Here is a 27,100-nt window from a genome sequence, read left to right on the forward strand (position 1 = left end):
TTCAGTCAGGTCAAACCAACATTACAACATCACAGAAATCTTCTTTTGCTTTCGGCTTTTCCAATTAGGGGTCGCCACAGAGTGTCATCTTTTTCCATGTAAGCCTATCTCCTGCATCCTCCTCTCTCACACCAACTGCCCTCATGTCTTCCCTCACGACATCCATCGATTTTCTCTATGGTGTTCCTCTAGCTCTCTTGCCTTGGCAGCTCAATCTTCATCACCCTTCTACCAATATACTCACTATCTCTTCTCCGGAGGTGTCCAAACCATCAAAGTCTGCTCTCTCTAACTTTGTCTCCAAAACATCTAACCTTGGTTGTCCCTCTGAGGAGCTCATTTCTAATTTTATCCAACCTGCTTACTCCTACATCTGAACCTCAACATCTTAATTTCCGCCACTTCCAGCTCTGCTTCCTGTCGTCTCTTCAGTGCCACTGTCGCTAATCCGTACATCATGGCTGGCCTCACCACTGTCTTATAAACTTTGCCCTTATTCCTAGCAGAGACTCTTCTGTCACACAACACACACACCTTCCTCCACCCGTTCCAACCTGCTTGGACTCGTTTCTTCATTTCGTTACCACACTCACCATTGCTCTGGACTGTTGACCCGAAGTATTTCAAATCCTCCACCCTCGCTATCTCTTCTCACTGTAGCCTAACTCTTCCCCCTCCACCCCACTCATGCATACACATATATTCTGTCTTACTTCGGCTAATCTTCATTCCTCTCCTTTCCAGTGCATGCCTCCATCTTTCTAACTGTTCCTCCACCAGCTCCCTGCTTTCACAGCAGATCACAATGTCATCTGCAAACGTCATGGTCCACGGGGATTACAGTCTAACCTCATCTGTCAGCCTATCCATCACCACTGCTAACAGGAAGGGGCTCAGGGCTGATCCCTGATGCAGTCCCACCACCAGAGGACAAAGATGTTCAACATTTTCTTGATAACTCTAGAACCCCTTTACAAACCAAATCTGCCATTTCAAAGTGATTATATGGCAGATATACAGAAGTTAAATCGATAAATATGAGGCAGAATGCGCCTTCTGCTTTTTGCATCCAGCGCCTTCTGGTCTTCGTCTCTTTCCGGCGCTGTGACGTCACACAAGCCAAACACCCTGTTCATTCGGCATTGTTTGCTATTGTTCCATGCTGTTGTTCCCGTCCTTGTATATTTGTTGTCATATGTCCCCCTTCCCATGGGCTCACCACCTGTGGGAGGGGCCATAGGGGTCGGGTGCAGTGTGAGCTGGGCGGTGGCCGAAGGCGGGGACCTTGGCGAGCCGATCCCCGGCTACAGAAGCTGGCTCTAGGGACGTGGAATGTCACCTCTCTGGCAGGGAAGTAGCCCGAGCTGGTGTGTGAGGTCGAGAAGTTCCGACTCGATATAGTCGGACTCGCCTCCACACACACCTTGGGCTCTGGTACCAGTCCTCTCGAGAGGGGTTGGACTCTCTTCCACTCTGGAGTTGCCCATGGTGAGAGGCGCCGAGCAGGTGTGGGTATACTTATTGCCCCCGGCTCGGCGCCTGTACGTTGGGGTTCACCCCGGTGGACGAGAGGGTAGCCTCCCTCCGCCTTCGGGTGGGGGGACGGGTCCTGACTGTTGTTTGTGCCTATGCACCAAACAGCAGTTCAGAGTACCCACCCTTTTTGGAGTCCTTGGAGGGGGTGCTGGAGAGCGCTCCCGCTGGGGACTCCATTGTTCTGTTGGGGGACTTCAATGCTCACGTGGGCAATGACAGTGAGACCTGGAAGGGCGCGATTGGGAGGAACGGCCCCCCCGATCAGAACCCGAGCGGTGTTCTGTTATTGGACTTCTGTGCTCGTCACGGATTGTCCATAACGAACACCATGTTCAAGCATAAGGGTGTCCACACGTGCACTTGGCACCAGGACACCCTAGGTCGCAGTTCGATGATCGACTTTGTGGTCGTGTCATCGGACTTGCGGCCGCATGTCTTGGACACTCGGGTGAAGAGAGGGGCGGAGCTGTCAACTGATCACCACCTGGTGGTGAGTTGGCTCCGATGGTGGGGGAAGATGCCGGTCCGACGTGGCAGGCCCAAACGTATTGTGAGGGTCTGCTGGGAACGTCTGGCAGAATCCCCTGTCAGAAGGAGTTTCAACTCCCACCTCCGACAGAACTTTGCTCATGTTCCGGGGGAGGCGGGGGACATCGAGTCCGAGTGGACCATGTTCCGCGCCTCCATTGCTGAGGCGGCCGACCGGAGCTGTGGCCGTAAGGTGGTCGGTGCCTGTCGTGGCGGCAATCCCCGAACCCGTTGGTGGACACCAACGGTGAGGGATGCCGTCAAGCTGAAGAAGGAGTCCTATCGGGCCTTTTTGGCCTGTGGGACTCCTGAGGCAGTTGATGGGTACCGGATGGCCAAGCGGAATGCAGCTCTGGTGGTCGCTAAAGCAAAAACCCGGGCATGGGAGGAGTTCGGTGAGGCCATGGAGAAAGACTTCCGGACTGCTTCGAGGAAATTCTGGTCCATCATCCGACGTCTCAGGAGAGGAAAGCAGTGCACCACCAACACTGTGTATAGTGGGGATGGGGCGCTGCTGACCTCGATTCGGGACGTTGTGAGTCGGTGGGGAGAATACTTCGAAGACCTCCTCAATTCCACCGACACGCCTTCCCATGGGGAAGCAGAGTGTGGGTTCTCTGAGGCGGGCTCTCCTATCTCTTGGTTTGAGGTCACCGAGGTAGTTAAAAAGCTCCTCGGTGGCAGGGCCCCGGGGGTGGATGAGATTCGCCCGGAGTTCCTAAAGGCTCTGGATGTTGTGGGGCTGTCCTGGTTGACACGCCTCTGCAACATCGCGTGGACATCGGGGACAGTGCCTCTGGATTGGCAGACTGGGGTGGTGGTCCCCCTTTTTAAGAAGGGGGACCGGAGGGTGTTTTCCAACTACAGGGGGATCACACTGCTCAGCCTCCCTGGTAAGGTCTATTCAGGGGTGCTGGAGAGGAGGGTCCGTCGGGAAGTCGAATCTCAGATTCAGGAGGAGCAGTGTGGTTTTCGTCCTGGCCGTGGAACAGTGGACCAGCTCTACACCCTCGGCAGGGTCTTCGAGGGTGCATGGGAGTTCGCCCAACCAGTCTACATGTGTTTTGTGGACTTGGAGAAGGCGTTCGACCGTGTCCCTCGGGGAGTCCTGTGGAGAGTGCTTCGGGAGTATGGGGTACCGAACCCCCTGATATGGGCTGTTCGGTCCCTGTACGACAGGAGTCAGAGTTTGGTCCGCATATCCGGCAGTAAGTCGGACTCGTTCCCGGTGAGGGTTGGACTCCGCCAAGGCTGCCCTTTGTCGCCGATTCTGTTCATAACTTTTATGGACAGAATTTCTAGGCGCAGCCGAGGCATAGAGGGGGTCCGGTTTGGTGGCCTCAGTATTGCATCCCTGCTTTTTGCAGATGATGTGGTTCTGTTGGCTTCATCAAGCCGTGACCTCCAACTCTCATTGGAGCAGTTCGCAGCCGAGTGTGAAGCGGCTGGGATGAGAATCAGCACCTCCAAATCTGAGACCATGGTCCTCAGTCGGAAAAGGGTGGCATGCCATCTCCAGGTCGGGGATGAGATCCTGCCCCAAGTGGAGGAATTCAAGTATCTTGGGGTCTTGTTCACGAGTGAGGGAAGAATGGAACGGGAGATCGACAGGCGGATCGGTGCAGCGTCTGCAGTGATGCGGACTTTGTATCGGTCCGTTGTGGTAAAGAAAGAGCTAAGCCGAAAGGCGAAGCTCTCAATTTACCGGTCGATCTTCGTTCCTACCCTCACCTATGGTCATGAGCTGTGGGTCGTGACCGAAAGAACAAGATCCCGGATACAAGCGGCCGAAATGAGTTTCCTCCGCAGGGTGTCCGGGCTCTCCCTTAGAGATAGGGTGAGAAGCTCGGTGATCCGGGAGGATCTCAGAGTAGAGCCGCTGCTCCTCCGCATTGAGAGGAGCCAGATGAGGTGGCTGGGGCATCTGATTCGGATGCCTCCTGGACGCCTCCCTGGTGAGGTGTTCCGGGCATGTCCCACCGGGAGGAAACCCCGGGGACGACCCAGGACACGCTGGAGAGACTACATCCTTCGGCTGGCCTGGGAACGCCTCGGGATCCCCCCGGAAGAGCTGGATGAAGTGGCTGGGGAGAGGGAAGTCTGGGCGTCCCTGCTGAAGCTACTGCCCCCGCGACCCGACCCGGATAAGCGGTAGAGAATGGATGGATGGATGGATGGATGGTTTAACGATGTCGCAATGGTTTATTGTGTGGCATTTGGTTGTACAAATGGTTCAGGCAGCGGCAAGAGGTTTTTTTTTTTGGCTTTCCAGGTGAAGAAGGAATAGGTGACCAGTGGATAGTGAAAGTCACTCAACAAGGGAAGAAATGTGCTCTGCTACAGGTGCCTAGCAAGCATTCCAAACTCTGTGCCGATCACTTCGAACTGGTGTGTTTGAGAAAGCATTGGATACACAGGTGCAGTTAGGGAGAGGCTGAAACCAGCTGTGATGCAAACTATTTTTCGTACAGCCATCAGGACCTCAACCGCCAGCAAGGGAACTAAATCTCGCAGCTGCGAAGTGGCGTAGACAAGTGCTGAGCATTTCCTTGTATATACCTATGACTCTATTATGGTTACTATGCACTGGGGAGTAGGAAAAAAAGACCCACACAGTACTTTACAGTACTGTCGTCTGTACTTTTGCCTATATGACAAGCCAACAGACACACGGCAAAGACTTTGTGTGTGGGCACAGAATATATAGGAATACTGCATCCTATCTAAAAGCTTGTGCCATGTCACTGAAACATATATGAATATATAATACGTATAGTCGTGCTAAAAAATATTGCCACCCTGGTGTGGCATTATTTCAGGCCATGAGTGTATAAAAAGACATGCTTTTGACATACCATAACATCAAGCCAGTGGCCACTCTTTTTCTGTTGCACAGCTGCTGCTTGGCTGCTCGTCGTCGCCACTGTTCCGACCTCCTGATCGACTCAAACGTATGCTTTGACAATGCCAAGTTCAGTTGGGTGCTCCTGCTGCTTCACATATTCTAACACGTTGCTCGCCATTGCGTATAGAGTATCGCGCGCTGTGTTTGGCAATTGCAACGTCACTTCTGGTAGCCCTTGCAGTGGATAGAGTAACCACACCCTGCTGTCTTGAGCTTCGGGTATGTTCGGGGAGGACTCAATATGCGTCATAAAAACCTCATTTTTAGCTATAGTATGGTTGAAAACTTGCTGGAAGTTACGTACATGTATTACATAACATAAACAATGCAAAGATGAAGTTTAACTGACCCCATAACATCTTTGTCATCTGACCTTTAAATTCGTCTGTCACACCTACAGCACACCTCACCGCTGTTCTGCTGCCCTCGTACATGTCCTGTACTATTCTAACATACTTCTCTGCCACTCCAGACTTCCGCATGCAGTACCACAGTTCCTCTCTGGGTACTCTGTCATAGCGTTTCTCAAGATCCACAAAGACACAATGTAGCTTCTTCTGACCTTCTCTTGTACTATTCCATCAACATCCTCAAGGCAAATAATGCATCTGTGGTACTCTTTCTAGGCATGAAACCATACTGTTGCTCACAAATACTCCCTTCTGTACTGAGTCTAGCCTCTACTACTCTTTCTCATAACTTCATTGTGTGGCTCATCAACTTTATTCCTCTATAGTTCCCGCAGCTCTTCACATCACCCTTGTTCTTAAAAATTGGCACCAGCACACCTTTCCTCCATTGCTCAGGCATCGTCTCACCCGCTAGAATTCTGTTGAATAAGATGGTCAAAAACTCCACAGCCACCTCTCGTAGATGGTTCCATTCCTCCACAGGAATGTCATCAGGACCAACTGCCTTTACATTTTTCATCCTCTTTAATGCCTTTCTATCTTCCCCCTTACTAATCATTGCCACTTCCTGGTCCACCACCCTTGCCTTACTCTTCCTTTTCTCTCATTTTCCTCATACATCAACTCCTCAAAGTATTCTTTCCATCTGTCCAGCGCACTACTGGCACCAGTCAACACATTTCCATCTCGATCCTTAATCACCCTAACCTGCTGCACATCCTTCCCATCTCTATCCCTCTGTCTGGCCAACCTGTATATATCCTTTTCTCCTTATTTAGTGTCCAATCTGCCATACATGCCATCATATGCATCTTGTTTGGCCTCCACCGGCGCCCTGCAGGTTAACGCCGTCAGGGGCGGATGTTGTTAACTTGGGCCACGACCGATCCGGTATGAAATTCTTTAGATGAACGCTCATATTTGTTTAGCAAAGTTTTAAGCCGGATACCCTTCATGACACAACCCTCTGCATTTATCCGAGCTTGGCACCGGCCGACAGTTTGCACTGGCTAGTGTCCCCAACAGGGCTGCATTACAACATCACAGAAACAATGGGTGCGAACTTAGTGTAATTAAATTACTTTATTGTAATTAAATTACTTCGCATACACAGAAACTTTAGAGCATGATTCGACAGAATGCTGGCATGTTTAAGCAAAACCGTTAGTGCTAGCACTAGCTTGCTAGGCTACAGAAAGTTTTGCTGCAGTCTTACGAGCCGTATCGTATTCAAAGTACCTGAACATACCTCAAGCTATCCGTGAATGAACATCCTCTCCTGAGCATCGGTGATGACCACCAGACGTTTTTCCTTATTTTATTATTCCCCCCCACACACACACGCACACAATAGATTTGCGCGATCTATTGTTGTCGTCGCCATGGTAACGAGAGTATCCGGTTACGTTTGAGTTGAACAGATAAAGCCCAGTGTTCGTAAAAGATGGGATGTGGTAGTCTGACATGCTGCAATCGTGAAAGACAAAATTTGTCTTGTAGTCTGATCCAGGCATTACGTGTTGTCTGTCTCAGACGTGTTGTGTGTCCCACACCGCCGACATTTTTTTTTTTTTTTAAATAACATTATTGGCAGTCAGATAATTACAGTATTACGTCAAAAGACATGCGACAAGGCTAAAAATAAACTAGCTTTTGGATTCAAATATACTGTACACGATCGCGACGCGGAGTAAATATCTTTTACGTCACTGATCGGATTGTCGATTTATGATATTAAGCCAATCAGCCGATCAGCATACCTGATTGATATTACCACTGCTAAACCTGTCACCGGGAATAAAAAATGTTTTGCCCCGGTGACGTCAAATATTGTCATTGTGTGTGTGTGTGTGCGCATGCGTGTGTAACCCTGGATTTGTCCTCTTTTTTTCCATTTCACTCATTAGAACAAACACTGTGTTTGGCTCGTGGACATGTTTTAAAAACTTTTTATGAAGGGGTAATGTAATTCCCCTCACGGGATGAATAAAGTATCTATCTATCTGTCTTTTTGTCTGTCTATCTATCTATCTATCTATCTATGTAAGGTGTTGCCTTGTGGTACAGTTCGAAAAAACAGCTTTCCTCATACAACTAATTGTTGCAAATGTCCTTAAATCCATCCAGTTGCTTTGGATTCAGGACAGGGTTCATATAACGGTTGGCAAATGTTATAAGTTATATTTAACAAAGGCAGGTTCATTATTTATTTTGATTTCACGTTTTTTTTACTGACATTACTTATTTTCAAGGCAACATTTATTTTTGTTTAATATGAGAAATTTAAGACTGCCTGAGAATTAAATGACCAAATTGAGGTAAAATAAAGGCGGTAAGGAGGTAAAATAATATGATTCATTCAATATTCAGTTCCATTAAGTTTGACTTTTGGAGAATCATCAACACTTATGAGTGAGGGGGCACACAAAATTGTTCATGGGCTACACAAGACAAAAAAGGTTGGGAACTACTGAGCTAAAAGAAGAAAAATAAAGGCAGACATGTAAATTTACCCTAAATCTGTATGACAATTAACTATGCTGCAAATAAAATATGCTTCAGAAATATAGTGCTAGATTAAACAAATTTAGAAATAAATTACAAGTACTTAAAAATACACACATCTTATTGAATTTATGTAAAAACACAGCACCACACTAACTCCTGTGTATAAAGCCATATAATGCTTTAAAAGTATGGTTGGCTATGGTCACACCCACCCGTTCTTGCGCACTGGCTAGTGACCCCATATATATATATATATATATATACACACACCGTAATTCTCATGTATAATGCGCACCCATGTATAGTACAATATAAGTTGACCTCAAAATTCTGGAAAACCCTTCTACCTATGTATAATGCATTTTTACAATGCATGATTTTGCTTCTACCCACCTCACCTCAGCAGGAGCAATTAACATCCCTCTGCATTGTCGTCATCACCTCTGTCCGAATTTATCTTTTTTAAGTAGCAGTATTCTTATACTTGTATGACAGTTGCAAATTTAAAAAATTGCAATATTTCTTAGGTCATTTAGCTACCCTCCCTCTTTCCACTTGCCTATACACTTAGCATCCTTCAGTTTTGGTGTGGCAGCATGATTGTGTAGTGGTTAGCACATCATGAAATTAGGGATCAAATCTGGAATCAGGCCTTACGGTATGAAGTCTTCATGTTTTCCCCGTGCTTGTGTAGGTTTTCTACGGATGCTCCAGCTTCCTCATACTGGTTGTACTGGTTGGCGACCAGTGCAGGGTGTACCCTGTCTCTCGTCCAACGTCAACTGTGGTAGACCATACTACAGTTATCATACAGTTACCACAATGAGGACAAGTGCTAAATAAAATGGATGGATAGTTTCAGTATTTTGATTGTTTTACATGTGTATGACAGTGACTATTAAGGTTTTACTTAAAACATTGCCTGTACAATTACCATAATAATGGTTTTATGATGGCAACAGTTTTACCCTGGACCAGAGTGTTTGCATAATTTTAATGACTTTTTTTCCCCAGCATCCTGAATCTTATTTTAGACCTCAAAGGTTCCTCTCTATGTCCATTGTGTTTAGACATTAAAAATAGCTTATTGCCTTGTAGACAACAAACAAAATAAATAAATAGTCAATGTCTTGAGTCGCAGATGTTGTGTGTGCACCAGTCAGGAGATATTCAGGTTAGACTGCTATATATTTTGCCCAGGATGATAGAGCGCTCTATTATAGATTGGTGCTGTAAGCGCTCAGGGAAGTTTGAAATAGCATCAGCTTAGGAGGGCCTACAGGCCACACGATAAGGCTAGGTGGCAAAAGATGCTGTGAACTGGAATTCTCTGTATTTGAAAGAATAGTGTGACATTAGTTAAGGCCTTCAGAGCGCCTGATGTAGACATGTGGTCAGCAGAATAAAATCAAAAGACAGTCTCTGAGGTTGCTTGAGTCTGGAACTCTACAAAAGTCAAAATGTTTATACTAAGCATGGGCATTAATCGATTAATTGGTCATTAGGAATTTGTGGAATTGACTGTTGATAAAGCATCTTGAAGCATCCATCCATCTACAGTATTGTGACATTGGGCGAGATGTGGGGTATATTCTAAACTGCTCGTCACCCAAATGTAGGGCACATATAGACAAACAAAGATTCACACTCAAATTCACTTGTACGGACATTTGGAATTAATGAATTAACCTAACATGCTTGTTTTGGGAATGCTGGAATAATGGCACATTCAAACTCCACCAAGGTGGGCATTCAAGTCCAGAATCTCATGACTATGAGGCGTTCTCACTACTAGGACACAAGGATTGGGAAACTGGCATGAGGCCGATTCGTTACATATCTAGATACACAGGTAGCCATTCGATGAAAAAACTATATCTTTACGGGCAGAGCAATTCGATACGATTTGATTCAGTATGGGAATGATACAATTCTTGATTTGATTCGCGGCAGAAAAAATGTGATAGTTAACATTTGCACATGTAAATGCTAATCAATAAAGAACCTTGACTGAATCCAATTCTATAAAATGACATTTGTCTAACCCTATTTTCAAACATGTAAAAGACCACTTAACCCTGAGCAGTTTCCTGGTGGCACTGTAAAAAAAAAGTGTATATATATATATATATATATATACTGTTTGTATTCTTTTTTTAAAGATCAAATTAATTATTTAAATAGACCACAACAATTTAACAATTTATTTTGAAGATTTATTTTCACAAACTGCACAAACAATATTTATAGGGCCATGGGGGGTCTCGCACACTCTGCCATTCAAGCTAGGACGGCCACTGCACACATGCACTGTTTTTTTTTGTTGCTGCTTGCTCAGTGCTGACTGACTTTTTGAACTTTTAAATTGAGATGACGAGGTTAGTTCAACTGTCAGCTTCGGGACATACCTGGCTGTGTGTCCTCCCAGAAGTTTCTTTTTAGGGTCGCACAATACCAACACTACAATGTATACAGTAAGTGGCTCCGCAGACTCGAGAAGAAGCATTAGTTTGTTGAGTTATAACCCATGGAAATTGCTGAGATGTACCTCTGCCATATTGTCTGCATGTTTACAATCCGCGGCGCAAATTTCGCCGCCGGCCCAAGTGTCGACGGCGGACTTGTGATAAGGTACGTAACGTGACGTTGGATTTAATGCTTACAACTACTGGGGGAATGATACTTTGCTATCGCTGTGACCACGAAAGTAGCTTAACTACGGAAAAGCTATTTGATGTTGAAATAGTGACAGTACGGACAAATGTAGTTAAACTAGTAGTGTCACTGTATCCACCACTGCTGTGTTTGGTTGTAAACATACCGTTATCTGTGGAGCACAGCGCAAGACCTCTCGTACTTGTTTTAAGAGATGAAAACCATTAAGCTTCAGGCAACCGATTCCTAGACTCGCGATATCCGGATCCAGTCCACAGCCCTGCAACCGATGTATATCTAAAGGTTCCTGGTGGATTTTGCATTGATAACAGAGTCTGCCTCTTGCCTTTACGAACGGCCATTCGGTCGAATCAGTTTATCGTTCGCAACCCTATAGAACACAATGCAGTTCTTAGTCACAACTAGTTCAATATCATCCAACTATAGCAACTCTTCTGGGAATTATTTTTCAACTCAGCAGCATTGAAATCATGGGATTGGATTTTGTCAAGTCCACCTTTCGCTCAAAATCAGCTCATCATTGATTCTAATGAGGGCAAACTCTATAGAAAACGGAAGAACGCTGGTATCGATACATTAGTTCAGAACATTCAATACAAAAAACAATTAATTTATGAATTGATCGTTCATTTTTCCCATGGTCCTTTAAGGAAATTCTGTCAAATGCCAATCCCCACTTAAATAAAATATTTCATCTGAATTGACAGTTTAACCAACACCTCAATACACCTTTAAACCATGTGTGGAAATATGTTTTTGCACTGTCAATATAGTAAATAATTAAATTGTCTGTGTGTGCGCGCGTGTGTCTGTCTCTATCTATCTATCTGTATAGTTACCTTTTGGATTTTTTTACTCAACAGTTTTGAATCAGTTGGTTCACTACAAAATGTTGTCATTACTTTCTTCCAAGACAAAATATTCCATCCATTTTCTATAGTGCTTTTCTTCTCTCCTCACTGACCTGGAACCTGAGCTGAGATTAAAATACAGAACCTTAGATCTGTGTGGCAGAGGTGCTCGGGCAGCCGTGGCCCAATGGTTACGCTCATCACCTGCCACCGTGGGGGATCTAGGTTCAAGACCCCGACTGGACCATCTGCCAACATCTCCCAGACTCACAGCTGTGGTGTCCTTGAGCAAGACACTGATACCCTGAAATGCTCCCCGGGCGCTTCAGCTGCCCCCTGCTCCAGTGTGTTCCACTAACTTGTGTATGTGTTCACTGTGATGGGTTTAATGTAGATAACAAATGTTGTGTGCATGCATCCATGTTCATGACAATAAAAGGTGATTCTATTCTATTCTCTTGCTAATCACAAGACCTGCATTGCTGCCCATAGTGTATTGTCTTTCAAAATAAATGTACCTGTAAAAATAAACTACAGTAAAATGACCTCAAAAGTAACTGAGAAGATAGAGACCCCTGCTGACGGACTTAAGTAACAGTAATCACTTGGTGCGGCACGGTGGCCGACTGGTTAGAGCGTCAGCCTCACAGTTCTGAGGACCCGGGTTCAATCCCCGGCCCCGCCTGTGTGGAGTTTGCATGTTCTCCCCGTGCCTGCGTGGGTTTTCTCTGGGCATTCCGGTTTCCTCCCACATCCCAAAAACATGCATTAATTGGAAACTCTAAATTGCCCGTAGGCATAACTGTGAGCGTGAATGGTTGTTTGTTTCTATGTGCCCTGCGATTGGCTGGCAACCAGTTCAGGGTGTACCCCGCCTCCTGCCCGATGACAGCTTGGATAGGCTCCAGCACGCCCGCGACCCTCGTGAGGAGAAGCTGCTCAGAAAATGGATGGATGGATGGATAATCACTTGGTCTGAACACATAAATGAAATAGTGTAATGAGATCTCCTGTTTGTTTTCTTTAGAATGAATATTCATTTCCCACTTTTAATGTTGCAGGAGACGATTCCGTTGATTGGTGCCGGCGATGTTCTCAAAGTCCACCAGAAATCAGACAACCTGCTGCTTCGCAATACTGTAAAGGTAAACTATTTGACTGTGGCTTCCATAAACTTGTTTTTTAAATGCCTGTCAGTTATTGACCATGACATTTTTTTTGTCTCGTGTTCTATAAAAAAGTGCAACACCCTTGATTTACTTCTAATGAGATGCTGATTTCAAAAAGGCGACAAACAAATAACAAAGAGATTATTCATGTCGCGGCTGGGAGTGACAGCCGCGAGATTGAACGTGTGTCCTCAGGGATCAGGCCGCGTGATCAGGATGCAGTTTGATGGCAGTAACAAGGCGCAGGCCATCAAAGAGTGCTCGAGTGCCGCAGAAAGTCTCCGGGAGTATCTGCCTGTCAACACTGTCGACGCCCTGCCGCCAAATAATCAGCCCCCCACTGAAGTCCCTGCGCTGGTGACACAGGTGACCCATTTTTCAATTTATTTGATTTAAAATTAAATATAATTTTTGTAGCAATTGTACAGCGATACCTCTAAGGTTGGACACAATCAGTTCCATGTGATTTGGTTGACTTTTAGAACAAAAGTTCCCATTGAGATCAATTATAGTGGGAGGAAAAGGTATTGTGAAAAGGTATTTTTTTTCTTTGATGAGCAGTTTTGTTTATCAATTACATAATTTGACGAACATCTCTCTAATCTTGAGGAGCATTTTTTTTTTCAGGTTAATCCCACAGGAATTTGAAGGGAGTGGTTAAAATTAGAATATCATGGAAAAGTTTATTACCATAATTCCATTCAAAAAGTTAAACTTTCATAGATTATAGATTCAGGGCCCACAATTTAAACATACATCCATTTTCTGAGCCGCTTATCCTCACTAGGGTCGCGGGAGTGCTGGAGCTTATCCCAGCTATCTTCGGGCAGGAGGCGGGGTACACCCTGAACTGGTTGCCAGCCAATCCCAGGGCACACATAAACAAACAACCATTCGCACTCACATTCACACCTACGGGCAATTTAGAGTCTTCAATCAACCTACCACGCATGTTTTTGGGATGTGGGAGGAAACCGGAGTGCCTGGAAAAACCCACGCAGGCACGGGGAGAACATGCAAACTCCACACAGGCGGGGCCGGGGATTGAACCCCGCTCCTCAGAACTGTGAGGCTGACGCACTAACCAGTCTTCCACCGTGCCGCCACAATTTAAACAATTTAAAGTATTTATTTGTTAATTTTTACATAATTTGAGCCATCTCATAAAACCAGGAATTCACTTACTCATTTACTTCTCAGGTTTTGTAGAATAAAAGAAATTAGGGTCACAATAAATCAATAAAAATATGGTACTTTCAAAATGATATGTTAATCTTCAATACTTGGTTGGGAATCCCTTTGCTTTAATCACTGCCTCGATGCGCCGTGGCATTGAGGCAATAAGCCTGTGGCATTACCTGGGAGTTATGGAAGCCCAGATTTACTTGATGCTGTCAGTCATTCTTTGTTTGTGGGTCTGGTGCCCCTCACATTCCTCTTGATAATACCCCATAGATTCTCAATGGGGTTTAGATCCAGCGAGCTGGCTGGCCAGTCAAGCACTGTGATGGCATGGGCAACAAAGCAGGTTTTGGGGCTTCTGGCGGTATGGGCAGGGGCCAGGTCCTGCTGGAAGATGAAATCTGCATTTCCAGAGAGATCCTCGGCAGAAGGGATCATGAAGTCCTTGGATTGAAGAACGTAGAGTTTACCAACACCTGCACTGGACATTGCAACCCCAATCATGACTGATTGTGGATGTTTCACACTGGACCTCAAGCAGCTTGGGTTCTCTTCTTCACCCATCTTCCTCAGAACCCTTGAACCTTGATTCCTGAATGAAAGGCACACTGTACTTTTATTGTAAAAGAGGACCTTGGACCACTGGCCAACAATCCAGTCCTTCTTCCCCTTGGCCCAGTTGAGACGCTTCCTACGTTGGCTCAGGCTCAGACCCGAGGAACCCGACAGTTGTAGCCCATCTCCCGGATGCGTCTGAATGTGGTTGTTTTTGAAGCCTTGACTCCCACCTCATTCCACTCTTTCTGGATCTCTGCTAGATTCTTGAATCTTCTCTGTTTGATAATCCGCTGAAGCCCATGGTCATCTCTTTTGCTGGTGCATCTTCTCCTGCAACATTTTTTCCTTCCACTAGACTTTCCATTGATATGCTTGGACACAGCACTCTGTGAACAGCCAGCCTCCTAAGTTAAGAACGTTTGTGGCTTACCCATCCGATGGAGGGTATCAATGATGATCTTCTGGCCAGTTGTCAAGTCTGCAGTCTTCCCCATATTGAACCCAACTGACACAATTGAACCAAACTGAAGCAATTTAATGACACCTGCGGAAACCTGTGCAGGTGCTTTGAGTTTAGTAGATGATTAGTGTGTGACACTCAGTTTAAAACATTTATGGCCTGCAAAATTTGGCCTGATTTCTTCACAGTATTAAAATTTTTTTAATTCCTGATTTCGTTGGGTTTATGAGCTGGAAGCCCAAATTATGTAAAAATAAACAAATAAATACTTAATTTTTTTCAATTGTTGGTCCTGAATCTATAATCAATAAAAGTTTTACCTAGTCATAAACAGAACAAACCCCTCCTTTTCTTCCAGTCCCTGTGATTAATCCATTTAAATAAGAAAAAAAAGAAAAGCTTCAATTTTCATAAATAATTGTTATATTTAATTATCAACAACAATTTCTGTCAACTGCGATTGGCTAGCGACCAGTTCAGGGTCTACCGGGTCTTGCCCGAAGATAGCTGGGGTAGGTTCCAACACGCCCGCGACCCTTATGAGTAGAAAGCGGTACAGAAAATGGATGAATTTCTGTCAAAGAGAGCAAGCAATTAATAAAAAATCTGAACTGCAATGAACACTGACAGTACACTGCGAAGCGGTACAGAAAATGGATGAATTTCTGTCAAAGAGAGCAAGCAATTAATAAAAAATCTGAACTGCAATGAACACTAACAGTGTACTGTCAACTGCAAAATTCGGACATCTGTGAGTGGTAGACTTATAACAATTTTCAATAAAGAGGGACATATGTGTAAATCTTTTACACAGACTAGTGTGCAAATTTACCACAGGTGTCCCATGTACTAACACTTGAGACAGTAAGACGAGTGATTAGAAGTATGAAATTAAAATTCAACATCACATATCGTTGATTCTACATTGATAATATTGCACAACTACAACTATACAACTATACACTATATCTCTTGGCCAGAACAGCTTTAAGCCACACCTGCAATCTCCAGGTTGGTTCACACCTGACTCTGATTAAATCTTGGGGAATCCATTGCCTAGATGTTCACTTACTTTTTCAGAGAAGACAAATGTGAGAAAAGAAGACAAAATTCCGAAAGAGTGGGATCATTTCAGAATTAGCAGAAAGGGGAACACTGGTAATTGATCTTAAGCAAGACACACACAATGCCCTCGAAAAGCCAAGATGAACATCAGCGAGTTCAACGTTAGTGCAACTTACTAGCATAATGTTAGCCCTGTAGAGGGCTAAGGTTTCCATTAATTACCGTCAAATTTGTGTCCAGTTTATTACGATGGCGATAAGCAGGTTATACAGTATATGCGACTATAAAGTGACTTAATTCAGGGTGCTTGCAGAGGTGGGACCAAGTCATTGCTTTGCAAGTCACAAGTAAGTCTCATGTCTTTGCCCTCAAGTCCTGAGTCAACTCCCAAGTTGAGACAGGCAAGTCCCGAGTTAAGTCTCAAGTCGAGACATGCACCATTGCTCTGGACTGTTGAAGTCCTCCACCCTCGCTATCGCTTCTTCCTGTAGCCTCCCTCTGTATTTCAACATTCTTCTTCTTCTTCTTTTCCTTTCTGCTTGTCCCGTTAGGGGTCGCCACAGCGCGTCATCCTTTTCCATGAGAGCCTATCTCCTGCATCCTCCTCTCAAACACCAACTGCCATCATGTCTTCCCTCACGACATCCATCAACCTTCTCTTTGGTCTTCCTCTAGCTCTCTTGCCTGGCAGCTCCATCCTCATCATCCTTCTACCAATATACTCACTCTCTCTCCTCTGGACGTGTCCAAACCATTGAAGTCTGCTCTCTCTAACTTTGTCTCCAAAACATCGAACCTTGGCTGTCCCTCTGATGAGCTCATTTCTAATTTTATCCAACCTGGTCACTCCGAGAGCGAACCTCAACATCTTCATTTCCGCCACCTCCAGCTCTGCTTCCTGTTTTCTCTTCAGTGCCACTGTCTCTAATCCATACATCATGGCTGGCCTCACCACTGTTTTATAAACTTTGCCCTTCATCCTAGCAGAGACTCTTCTGTCACATAACACACCTGACACCTTCCTCCACCCGTTCCAACCTGCTTGGACCCGTTTCTTCACTTCCTGACCACACTCACCATTGCTCTGGACGGTTGACCCCAAGTATTTAAAGTCCTCTACCTTTGCCATCTCTTCTCCCTGTAGCCTCATTCTTCCCCCACCACCCCTCTCATTCATGCACATATATTCTGTTTTACTTCGGCTAATCTTCATTCCTCTTCTTTCCAGTGCATGCCTCCATCTTTCTAACTGTTCCTCCAGCTGCTCCCTGCTTTCACTGCAGATCACAATGTCATCTGCAAACATCATGGTCCACGGGGATTCCAGTCTAACCTCATCTGTCAGCCTATCCATCACCACTGCAAAAAGGAAGGGGCTCAGGGCTGATCCCTGATGCAGTCCCACGTCCACCTTAAATTCTTCTGTCACACCGACAGCACACCTCACCGCTGTTCTGCTGCCCTCGTACATGTCCTGTATTATTCTAACATACTTCTCTGCCACTCCAGACTTCCGCATGCAGTACCACAGTTCCTCTCTGGGTACTCTGTCATAGGCTTTCTCTAGATCTACAAAGACACAATGTAGCTCCTTCTGACCTTCTCTGTACTTTTCCATCAACATCCTCAAGGCAAATAATGCATCTGTGGTACTCTTTCTAGGCATGAAACCATACTGTTGCTCGCAAATACTCACTTCTGTCCTGAGTCTAGCCTCCACTACTCTTTCCCATAACTTCATTGTGTGGCTCATCAACTTTATTCCTCTATAGTTGCCACAGCTCTGCACATCACCTTTGTTCTTAAAAATGGGCACCAGTACACTTTTCCTCCATTCCTCAGGCATCTTCTCACACACTAGAATTCTATTGAACAAGCTGGTCAAAAACTCCACAGCCACCTCTCCTAGATGCTTCCATACCTCCACAGGAATGTCATCAGGACCAACTGCCTTTCCATTTTTCATTCTCTTTAATGCCTTTCTAACTTCCCCCTTACTAATCATTGCCACTTCCTGGTCCACCACACTTGCCTCTTCTACTCTCCCTTCTCTATCATTTTCCTCATTCATCAACTCCTCGAAGTATTCTTTCCATCTACCTAGCACACTGCTGGCACCAGTCAACATATTTCCATCTCTATCCTTAATCACCCTAACCTGCTGCACATCCTTCCCATCTCTATCCCTCTGTCTGGCCAGCCTGTATAGATCCTTTTCTCCTTCTTTAGTGTCCAACCTGCCATACATGTCATCATATGCCTCTTGTTTTGCCTTTGCCACCTCTACCTTTGCCCTGTGTCGCATCTCAATGTATTCCTTTCGCCTCTCCTCGGTCCTCTCAGTGTCCCACTTCTTCTTAGCTAACCGTTTTCCTTGTATGATTTCCTGTACTGTGAGGTTCCACCACCAAGTCTCCTTCTCTCCTTTCCTGCCAGAAGATACACCAAGTACTCTCCTGCCTGCTTCTCTGATCACCTTGGCTGCAGTGGTCCAGTCTTCTGGAAGCTCTTCCCGTCCACCGAGAGCCTGTATCACCTCTTCCCGAAAAGCTGCACAACACTCGTCCTGTCTCAGCTTCCACCACATGGTTCTCTTCTCTGCCTTTGTCTTCCTAATTTTCCTCCCCACCACCAGAGTCATTTTACACACCACCATCCTATGCTGTCTAGCCACACTCTCCCCTACCACTACCTTACAGTTGGTAACCTCCTTCAGATTACATCGTCTGCACAAGATGTAATCCACCTGTGTGCTTCTACCTCCGCTCTTGTAGGTCACCCTATGTTCGTGCCTCTTCTGGAAAAAAGTGTTCACTACAGCCATTTGCATCCTTGTTGCAAAGTCTACCACCATCTGTCCCTCCAAGTTCCTTTCCTGGATACCGTACTTACCCATCACTTCTTCATCACCCTTATTACCTTCACCAACATGTCCATTACAATCTGCACCAATTAGGACTCTCTCTCTGTCTGGGATGCTCAGAACTACATCATCTAGCTCCTTCCAGAATTTCTCTTTCACCTCTAGGTCACATCCTACCTGTGGGGCATAGCCACTAATCACATTACACATAACACCCTCAATTTCAAATTTCAGCCTCATCACTCGATCTGATACTCTTTTCACCTCCAAGACATTCTTAGCCAACTCTTCTTTTAAAATAACCCCGACTCCATTTCTCTTCCCATCTACACCATGGTAAAATAATTTAAACCCTGCCCCTAAACTTCTAGCCTTACTGCCTTTCCACCTGGTCTCCTGGACACACAATATATCAACCTTTCTCCTAATCATCATGTCAACCAACTCCCGGGATTTTCCTGTCATAGTCCCAACATTCAAAGTCCCCACATTCAGTTCTAGGCTCTGTGTTTTCCTCTTCTCTTTCTGCCGAAGAACCCGCTTTCCACCTCTTCTTCTTCTTCTTCTTTGACTTCGACTTCGACCCACAGTAGCTGAATTTCCAACAGCGCCCTGCAGGTTGACGGCGCCGGTGGCGGACGTTGTTAACCCGGGCCACGACCGATCCGGTATGGAATTCTTTGGATGAACGCTCATATTTGTTTGGCAAGGTTTTAAGCCGGATGCCCTTCCTGACGCAACCCTCTGCATTTATCCGGGCTTGGGACCGGCCTACAGTTTGCACTGACTTGTGCCCCCCATAGGGCTGCATTTGTATTTCAACATTCAATAGGTGTAATTTTTTTGTAATGTTTGTTTAGTTTTACAGTGAAGTTCAACTGGAGCGTCAATAAACAACTTTAAGCAGGCAATAATTCACTGTTACTGTCCAAACCATCGAAGTCTGTTCTCTCTAACTTTGTCTCCAAAACATCGAACCTTGACTGTCCCTCTGATGAGCTCATTTCTAATTTTATCCAACCTGGTCACTCCGAGAGCGAACCTCAACATCTTCATTTCCGCCACCTCCAGCTCTGCTTCCTGTTGTCTCTTCAGTGTCACTGTCTCCAATCCGTACATCATGGCTGGCCTCACCACTGATTTATAAACTTTGCCCTAGCAGAGACTCTTCTGTCACATAACACACCTGACACCTTCCTCCACCCGGTCCAACCCGCTTGGACCCGTTTCTTAACTTCCTGACCACACTCACCATTGCTCTGGATGGTTGACCCCAAGTATCTAAAGTCACTTTTCCCCCACCACCCCTCTCATTCATGCACATATATTCTGTCTTACTTTGGCTAATCTTCATTCCTCTGCTTTCCAGTGCATGCCTCCATCTTTCTAACTGTTCCTCCACCTGCTCCCTGCTTTCACTGCAGATCACAATGTCATCTGCAAACATCATGGTCCACAGGGATTCCAGTCTAACCTCATCTGTCAGCCTATCCATCACCGCTGCAAACAGGAAGGGGCTCAGGGCTGATCCCTGATGTAGTCCCACCTCCACCTTAAATTTGTCTGTCACACCTACAGCACACCTCACCACTGTTCTGCTGCCCTCGTACATGTCCTGTATTATTCTAACATACTTCTCTGCCACTCCAGACTTCCGCATGCAGTACCAGAGTTCCTCTCTGGGTACTCTGTCATAGGCTTTCTCTAGATCTACAAAGACACAATGTAGCTCCTTCTGACCTTCTCTGTACTTTTCTATCAACATCCTCAAGGCAAATAATGCATCTGTGGTACTCTTTCTAGGCATGAAACCATACTGTTGCTCGCAAATACTCACTTATGTCCTGAGTCGAGCCTCCACTACTCTTTACCATAACTTCATTGTTTGGCTCTGTATATCACCCTTGTTCTTAAAAATGGGCACCAGCACACTTTTCCTCCATTCCTCAGGCATCTTCTCATGTGCTAGAATTCTATTGAACAAGCTGGTCAAAAACTCCACAGCCACCTCTCCTAGATGCTTTCATACCTCCACAGGAATGTCATCAGGACCAACTGCCTTTCCATTTTTCATCCTCTTTAATGCCTTTATAACTCCCCCCTTACTAATAATTGCCACTTCCTGGTCCACCACACTGGCCTCTTCTACTCTCGCTTCTCTCTCATTTTCTCAACTCCTCGAAATATTCTTACCATCTAGCTAGCGCACTGCTGGCACCAGTCAACATATTTCCATCTCTATCCTTAATCACCCTAACCTGCTGCACATCCTTCCCATCTCTATCCCTCTGTCTGGCCAACCTGTATAGATCCTTTTCTCATTCTTTAGTGTCCAACCTGCCATACATGTCATCATATGCCTCTTGTTTGGCCTTTGCCACCTCTACCTTTGCCCTGTGTCGCATCTCAATGTATTCCTTTCGCCTCTCCTCGGTCCTCTCAGTGTACCACTTCTTCTTCGCTAACCTTTTTCCTTGTATGATTTCCTGTACTGTGAGGTTCCACCACCAATTCTCCTTCTCTCCTTTTCTGCCAGAAGATACAAAAAGTACTCTCCTGCCTGCCTCTCTGATCACCTTGGCTGCAGTGGTCCAGTCTTCTGGAAGCTCCTGTCCACTGAGAGCCTGTCTCACCTCTTCCTGAAAAGATGCACAACACTCGTCCTGTCTCAGCTTCCACCACATGGTTCTCTGCTCTGCCTTTGTCTTCCTAATCTTCCTCCCCACCACTAGAGTCATCTTATACACCACCATCCTATGCTGTCTTGCCACACTCTCCCCTACCACAACCTTACAGTCGGTAACCTCCTTCAGATTACGTCGTCTGCTCAAGATGTAATCCACCTGCGTGCTTCTACCTCTGCTCTTGTAGGTCACCCTATGTTCCTGCTTCTTCTGGAAAGAAGTGTTCACTACAGCCATTTGCATCCTTTTTGCAAAGGTTCCTTTCCTGGATGCCGTACATACACATCACTTCTTCATCACCCCTATTTCCTTCACCAACATGTCCATTACAATCTGCACCAATCACGACTCTCTCTCTGTCTGGGATGCTCAGAACTATTTCGTCTAGCTCCTTCCAGAATTTCTCTTTCACCTCTCGGTCACATCCTACCTGTGGGGCATAGCCACTAATGACATTATACATAACACCCTCAATTTCAAGTTTCAGCCTCATCACTCGATCTGATACTCTTTTCACCTCCAAGACATTCTTAGCCAACTCTTCTTTTAAAATAACCCCGATTCCATTTCTCTTCCCATCTACACCATGGTAAAATAATTTAAACCCTGCCCCTAAACTTCTAGCCTTACTGCCTTTCCACCTGGTCTCATGGACACACAATATATCAACCTTTATCCTAATCATCATGTCAACCAACTCCCGTGATTGTCCTGTCATAGTCCCAACATTCAAAGTCCCCACATTCAATTCTAGGCTCTGTGCTTTCCTCTTCTCTTTCTGCCGAAGAACCCGCTTTCCACCTCTTCTTCTTCGACTTCGACCTACAGTAGCTCAATTTCCAACGGCGACCTGCAGGTTGATGGCGCCGGTGGCGGTCGTTGTTAACCCGGGCCACGACCAATCTGGTGTGGAATTCTTTGGATGAACGCTCATATTTGTTTGGCAAAGTTTTAAGTCGGATCCCCTTGCTGACGCAACCCTCTGCATTTATCCTGCTTAAATGTCTCATTTCATTTTCATCATCCTCGTAGATGGCAGCAGATTTTTGTCAATAATGCCTCGGTACATTTGCCCATTCATCCTTCCTTCAATAATGTGACGTTTACCAGTACCATTTGTTGAAAAGCAGCTCCACACCATCATGTTTCCACCTCCGAACTTCACTGTTGGTATGGTGTTTTTAGGGTGATGTGCAGTGCCTTTTCTCCTCCAAACTTGGTGTGCATTATGCCATCCAAACAGTTAAATTTTGCTCTCATCCAACCAGACTATATTCTCCTAGTATTTAACTGGCTTGTCCAAATGTTGTTCAGCAAACTTTAAACAAGCTTTGACGTGCTTTTTTCAGCAATGGGGTCTTGCGTGCTGAGCGTGCATACGGGCCATGGCGGCGGAATACATTACTCAGTTTTCCTTGTGACAACAGTACCTGCTAATTCCAGGTCTTTTTGAAGCTCTCCACAGGTGGTCCTTGGCCCTTGGACAACTCTTCTGATTATTCTTTGCACTCCTTTGTCAGAAATCTTGCGAGGAGCACCTGATCGAGGCAAATTTATGGTGGTATTATTGGGTTTCCACTTATGTATTATGGCCCCAACCGTGCTCACGGGAACGTTCCGAAGCTTAGATATGCACCTGTAACCACTGCCATCGTTATGTTTAGCAACAATTAGTTTGCGATGGTCTTGAGACAGCTCTCTGCTCTTAGCCGTCATGAGATGTGTCTTGACTCACACCTTGGCAATGTGACCTTTTTTTAGGCCATCAATTAGGACTGAACCATCTGATATTGATTTGCACTGACAAGGGGCTGGATTGCACTTTGATTATTGATAGATTTTAGATGTTGTCTTGGCTTTTCATGCCTTTTTGCACCTCCATTTCTTCATGTGTTCAACACTTTTCCCCTGTGGCATTTCACATTTTTACACACAACTTAATTTATGTTCCCAACATACAGTGACATTTTCAGGTCAATAGCACCTTTGGAAGTATATCTAGTGAGATAAATGGTGATATGTTAAATACCTATTACAGCCGCTGTAGTTGATTCAGAATTTTAATGCAAGCCAATTGAAGGATGCAAGGACAGGGGTATTGTGGGACCTATGGGTGGTTCTTCTTAAAAGTCTGACTGTTGTATTTTGGATTAACTGTAATTGTTTGAGAAACTGACTGAAGCAGGTGTAGATGAAGAAGTAATCTCACCAGGAAAAGATAAATGTGTGGATTAATTGCTCAAGGGCCGAAGGGGGCAAAATAGGCTGTATTCTAGCAATATTTCTTAACTGAAGAAATCAGTACTGGACAATTTTAGTGAAATGTCATGTACTAGTCGGAGATGATACCGAGATTCTTAGCAGTGGATTTCCTATTCTGGTGAATTGGGCCAATAAACTGAGTAGCAGCAGTAACTATGATTTCTGGACCAATTAGAAAACTTTCAATTTTGTCAGGATTCAGATGAATACAATTTTGAGTCATCCATTCTTTGGTCACAGCAAGACACTCAAGGAGGTAAGACCCCACATCTAAGGATCCAAACGTGACGTCGCTATGAAGGCTTGCCTCCCACAAGTCACAAGACACTGTGATGTTGCCAAGGACTAGGGGCGTCCCGATCTGATCTTTGAGATCGGAAATCGGTGCGATGTCAGTGCAAAAACAAAACACGGATCGGATCTAAAATCCCAGATTTTACCGCTCTTAAACAAGAAGTCCATTCCATGCTCTGCTCCAGCACTTCTATCCAGCAGCGCCCAATGGTATGCAGAGCCCAGGCGATCACAATATCACAAAAGGGTGCTAAGATGCCAACGTAGCAAGGAAAAATAATGAATGTTGCTTGCTTAAAGTCGTTTATTGACACTCCAGTGGTAGATGACTGTAGTACTAAACAGACATAACAAAAGAATTACACCTATTGAATGTTCAAATACATCGCAGACTTAGATTCTCTCTTCGCTCTAACACACAATGAATGAAAAACACCAGTGACGAATTAACGAAAAATATCATCAAACTCACGGCACATATCTCGCTAAATAATGAATATTGGTACACAAACGCTGGATAAACACATCCAAACAGGCAAGATTGCAATACTGTCTGGGATATATTCTTCAAACTCAGCGAAAATAATAACACTATACGATCATGACTTCTTCTTTGTTACTGCAAGTGTGTATTTCATTGCGTGCACCCCACTGCCCCTCAGAGATTAAGACATGCACAGCAATATATATTTATGTTATGGGATTAGGGAACTAACTGACTTAAAGTAGCATTTTAACAACTATACAACGGCGCTAGTCACCCTGGGAAATCCTCTGACAGCAAGCAATGACATCATCACAAAAACATGGCGGCTCGGTATCAGAAGATTTCCCAGCGTCCCGAGCGCCATTGTATAGTTGTTAAAATGCTGTTTTAAGTCAGTTAGTCCCCTAATACCATACATAGTTGGAATAATGTGAATGTTAATAGATCTTATATGTTTATCCACCCTCTGTAGCTTTTGTTGTGTCCTATCTATTTTTTATTTTTTTATTTATTTTGCCTGCTGATGTGCCAATGGTCACGTGGGAGGTGGAAAATATCTCTGTAAAGCCACAATGTCAAAAATAAACACTAGTGTGTGCCACAGTACTACAGTACATACATTACTAAAGAACAAGCAAACCTTAGTATTAACAATAGGGATCTAATGATATCTACTGTATATCCCACAGTTTGGTTTTATTGCAGTAGTAATCTCACGTTACGATAATTAGTGGAATATTGTGAGAAAGCTCACGGTATTGCAGGAAGGTTCACGGTACAGGTGGGGCAAAGAGGCGAAAGCAGGAGAACCAAAACTCTTTTTCTTTCTCCATGACTCTTGCCGGGTCCTTCTCAATAGGTTTTAGTGGTTTCTTTCCGATATCCCACAAGTGTTTGTGAAAAAGATAGGCTCAAATCATGTATCACCTTGCACTTCTATCCCCGTCCATCCAATCTTTACATTCATATACTCTACATAAATAACTGTATTACTGGTGCAGCAATAATAAATGCTCACAATAACAAAGCAGTCAATTGAGAAATTGTCTGTTCAATAATTTAACAGTATTTACTGTATTGTCATATTTTTTTTATTTATAACATTAAAAATTGGATACTACCTCCTAACAGTGATTTCTTTGCTTGAGTCAAAAAAATTAAGTGGTCATACAGTAAACACAGGAGCACACTTAACGGCATAAGAATCCTTAGTTTAGGTGGCACGATGGCGACTGGTTAGCACATCTGCCTCACAGTTCTGAGGACTATGGTTCAAATCCCGGCCTCACCTGTGTGGAGTTTGCATGTTCTCCCCGTGCCTGGGTGGGTTTTCTCCGGGTACTCCGGTTTCCTCCCACATGCCAAAAACTTGCATGGTAGGTTGATTGAAGACTCTAAATTGTCTGTAGGTGTGAATGGTTGTTCAGAATCAGAATCATCTTTATTTCCCAAGTACATCCAAAAAACACACAAGGAATTTGTCTCCGGTAGTTGGAGCCGCTCTAGTACGACAACAGACAGTCAATTGACAGAGAACACTTTTGAGACATAAAGACATTGAGAAAAACAGTCAATGAGCAATAAAGGGTTGCTTGTTATCTGTGTTTATATGTGCCCTGCAATTGGCTGGCGACCAGTTCAGGCTGTATCTCCCCCCCCCCCCCCCCCCCCCCCCCCCCGGCACACACACACACACAAAACACTTAAGCAAACACTTCTAATCAGTCATCCACATGACCAAAGACCATCATGTCCGACCATCGTGACACTGAGACACACAAAAATATTTGTTTTGGGTATATTTGGGTATGTTGGATATTTTTCTTTTCTTGACCCCAGGAAAAAAGCCAAATGGAGAAGCAAATGCTTTGATGCTGAGGTCTAGTGGGTCATGCATTATGACATTATGTTTGAAATTTTAAATTTTTCCCCAAAATGTTGCTGCAACTTCTAAATGTCTGGTCTAGGTGTTTTGCCTGTGAGGTAACACTAGACTTGTTTCAAACTGCTCATAAGATTTAATGCAGGGGGTCCTCGGTTTAAGACGGTCCCGACATATGCCGTTTTGATGTAATAAACAGCGTGCGGAATAGGTATACGTGGTCATGTAACACACGAAGTCATGCTCAGTTACCGTTACAGTTTTTCATTAGATTGTCTTACATTTATGGCCAAGAAATGTTTTTCATATGAATATTTACTATCAATTTTACTTTATTAGTGCATTAGGTTAGGTTAGTGATAAACTATGCCACGTTCCTGTAATGGAACTCAGTCGAAAACAGAGGACCTCCTGTAATGGCTTTGGTTTTTATGCATTTTAATTGGAATTCTGATCATGTAAATTTTGTGATGAATGAATTTACAATTTTTTAAGTAATGATTTTTTTAAAAGTAAAATACTGAAGGAAAACTGCATATCGCCCTGTAGTGATTATGAGAGAGACCGTATGTGACGGTTCATTTATCAGGATGTTCTCAGCGAGGTCAGCTTCATAAACTTGGACACTAGATGGTGCTATTTACAATAGTGTCATCTTTAGAGGTCACATTGCTGCAACGGCAGCTTGAGGTAGTGTGATGCACTAATGGAGTATGTTCTTGATTATCTATGTCTATCTGCCAGACTATATATATTAAAAATGACCCATAAGCTTATACT

General features: G+C 44.6%; 2 protein-coding genes across 6 annotated transcripts in view; one reads left to right on the top strand and one right to left on the bottom strand.

Annotated features, from left to right (window-relative positions):
• The window catches only part of LOC133474197 (uncharacterized), a 57,694-nt gene extending 31,615 nt beyond the window's left edge, over positions 1 to 26,079 (bottom strand). For 3 of the 4 annotated variants that reach the window (XR_009787402.1, XR_009787403.1, XR_009787401.1), the window contains exons 1-2: positions 25,728 to 26,079; positions 8,545 to 8,669 (exon numbers count right to left, since the gene is read on the bottom strand). Coding sequence is in view for 1 of the 4 variants with exons in the window: in XM_061765649.1 (XP_061621633.1) it covers positions 25,728 to 25,813 (86 nt within the window). In the remaining 3 variants the exon portion in view is untranslated. The remainder of the gene's footprint in view (positions 1 to 8,544; positions 8,670 to 25,727) is intronic. The other variant, XM_061765649.1, reaches the window with a different exon arrangement.
• Positions 1 to 27,100, top strand: part of rec114 (REC114 meiotic recombination protein) — a 65,150-nt gene that overhangs the window by 31,668 nt on the left and 6,382 nt on the right. For both annotated transcript variants that reach the window (XM_061765647.1, XM_061765648.1), the window contains 2 exons: positions 12,476 to 12,559; positions 12,779 to 12,949. In XM_061765647.1, coding sequence (XP_061621631.1) covers positions 12,476 to 12,559; positions 12,779 to 12,949 — 255 coding nt within the window. The remainder of the gene's footprint in view (positions 1 to 12,475; positions 12,560 to 12,778; positions 12,950 to 27,100) is intronic.

This window comes from Phyllopteryx taeniolatus, chromosome 2 (assembly GCF_024500385.1).
Source record: "Phyllopteryx taeniolatus isolate TA_2022b chromosome 2, UOR_Ptae_1.2, whole genome shotgun sequence".
Lineage (NCBI taxonomy): Eukaryota > Metazoa > Chordata > Actinopteri > Syngnathiformes > Syngnathidae > Phyllopteryx > Phyllopteryx taeniolatus.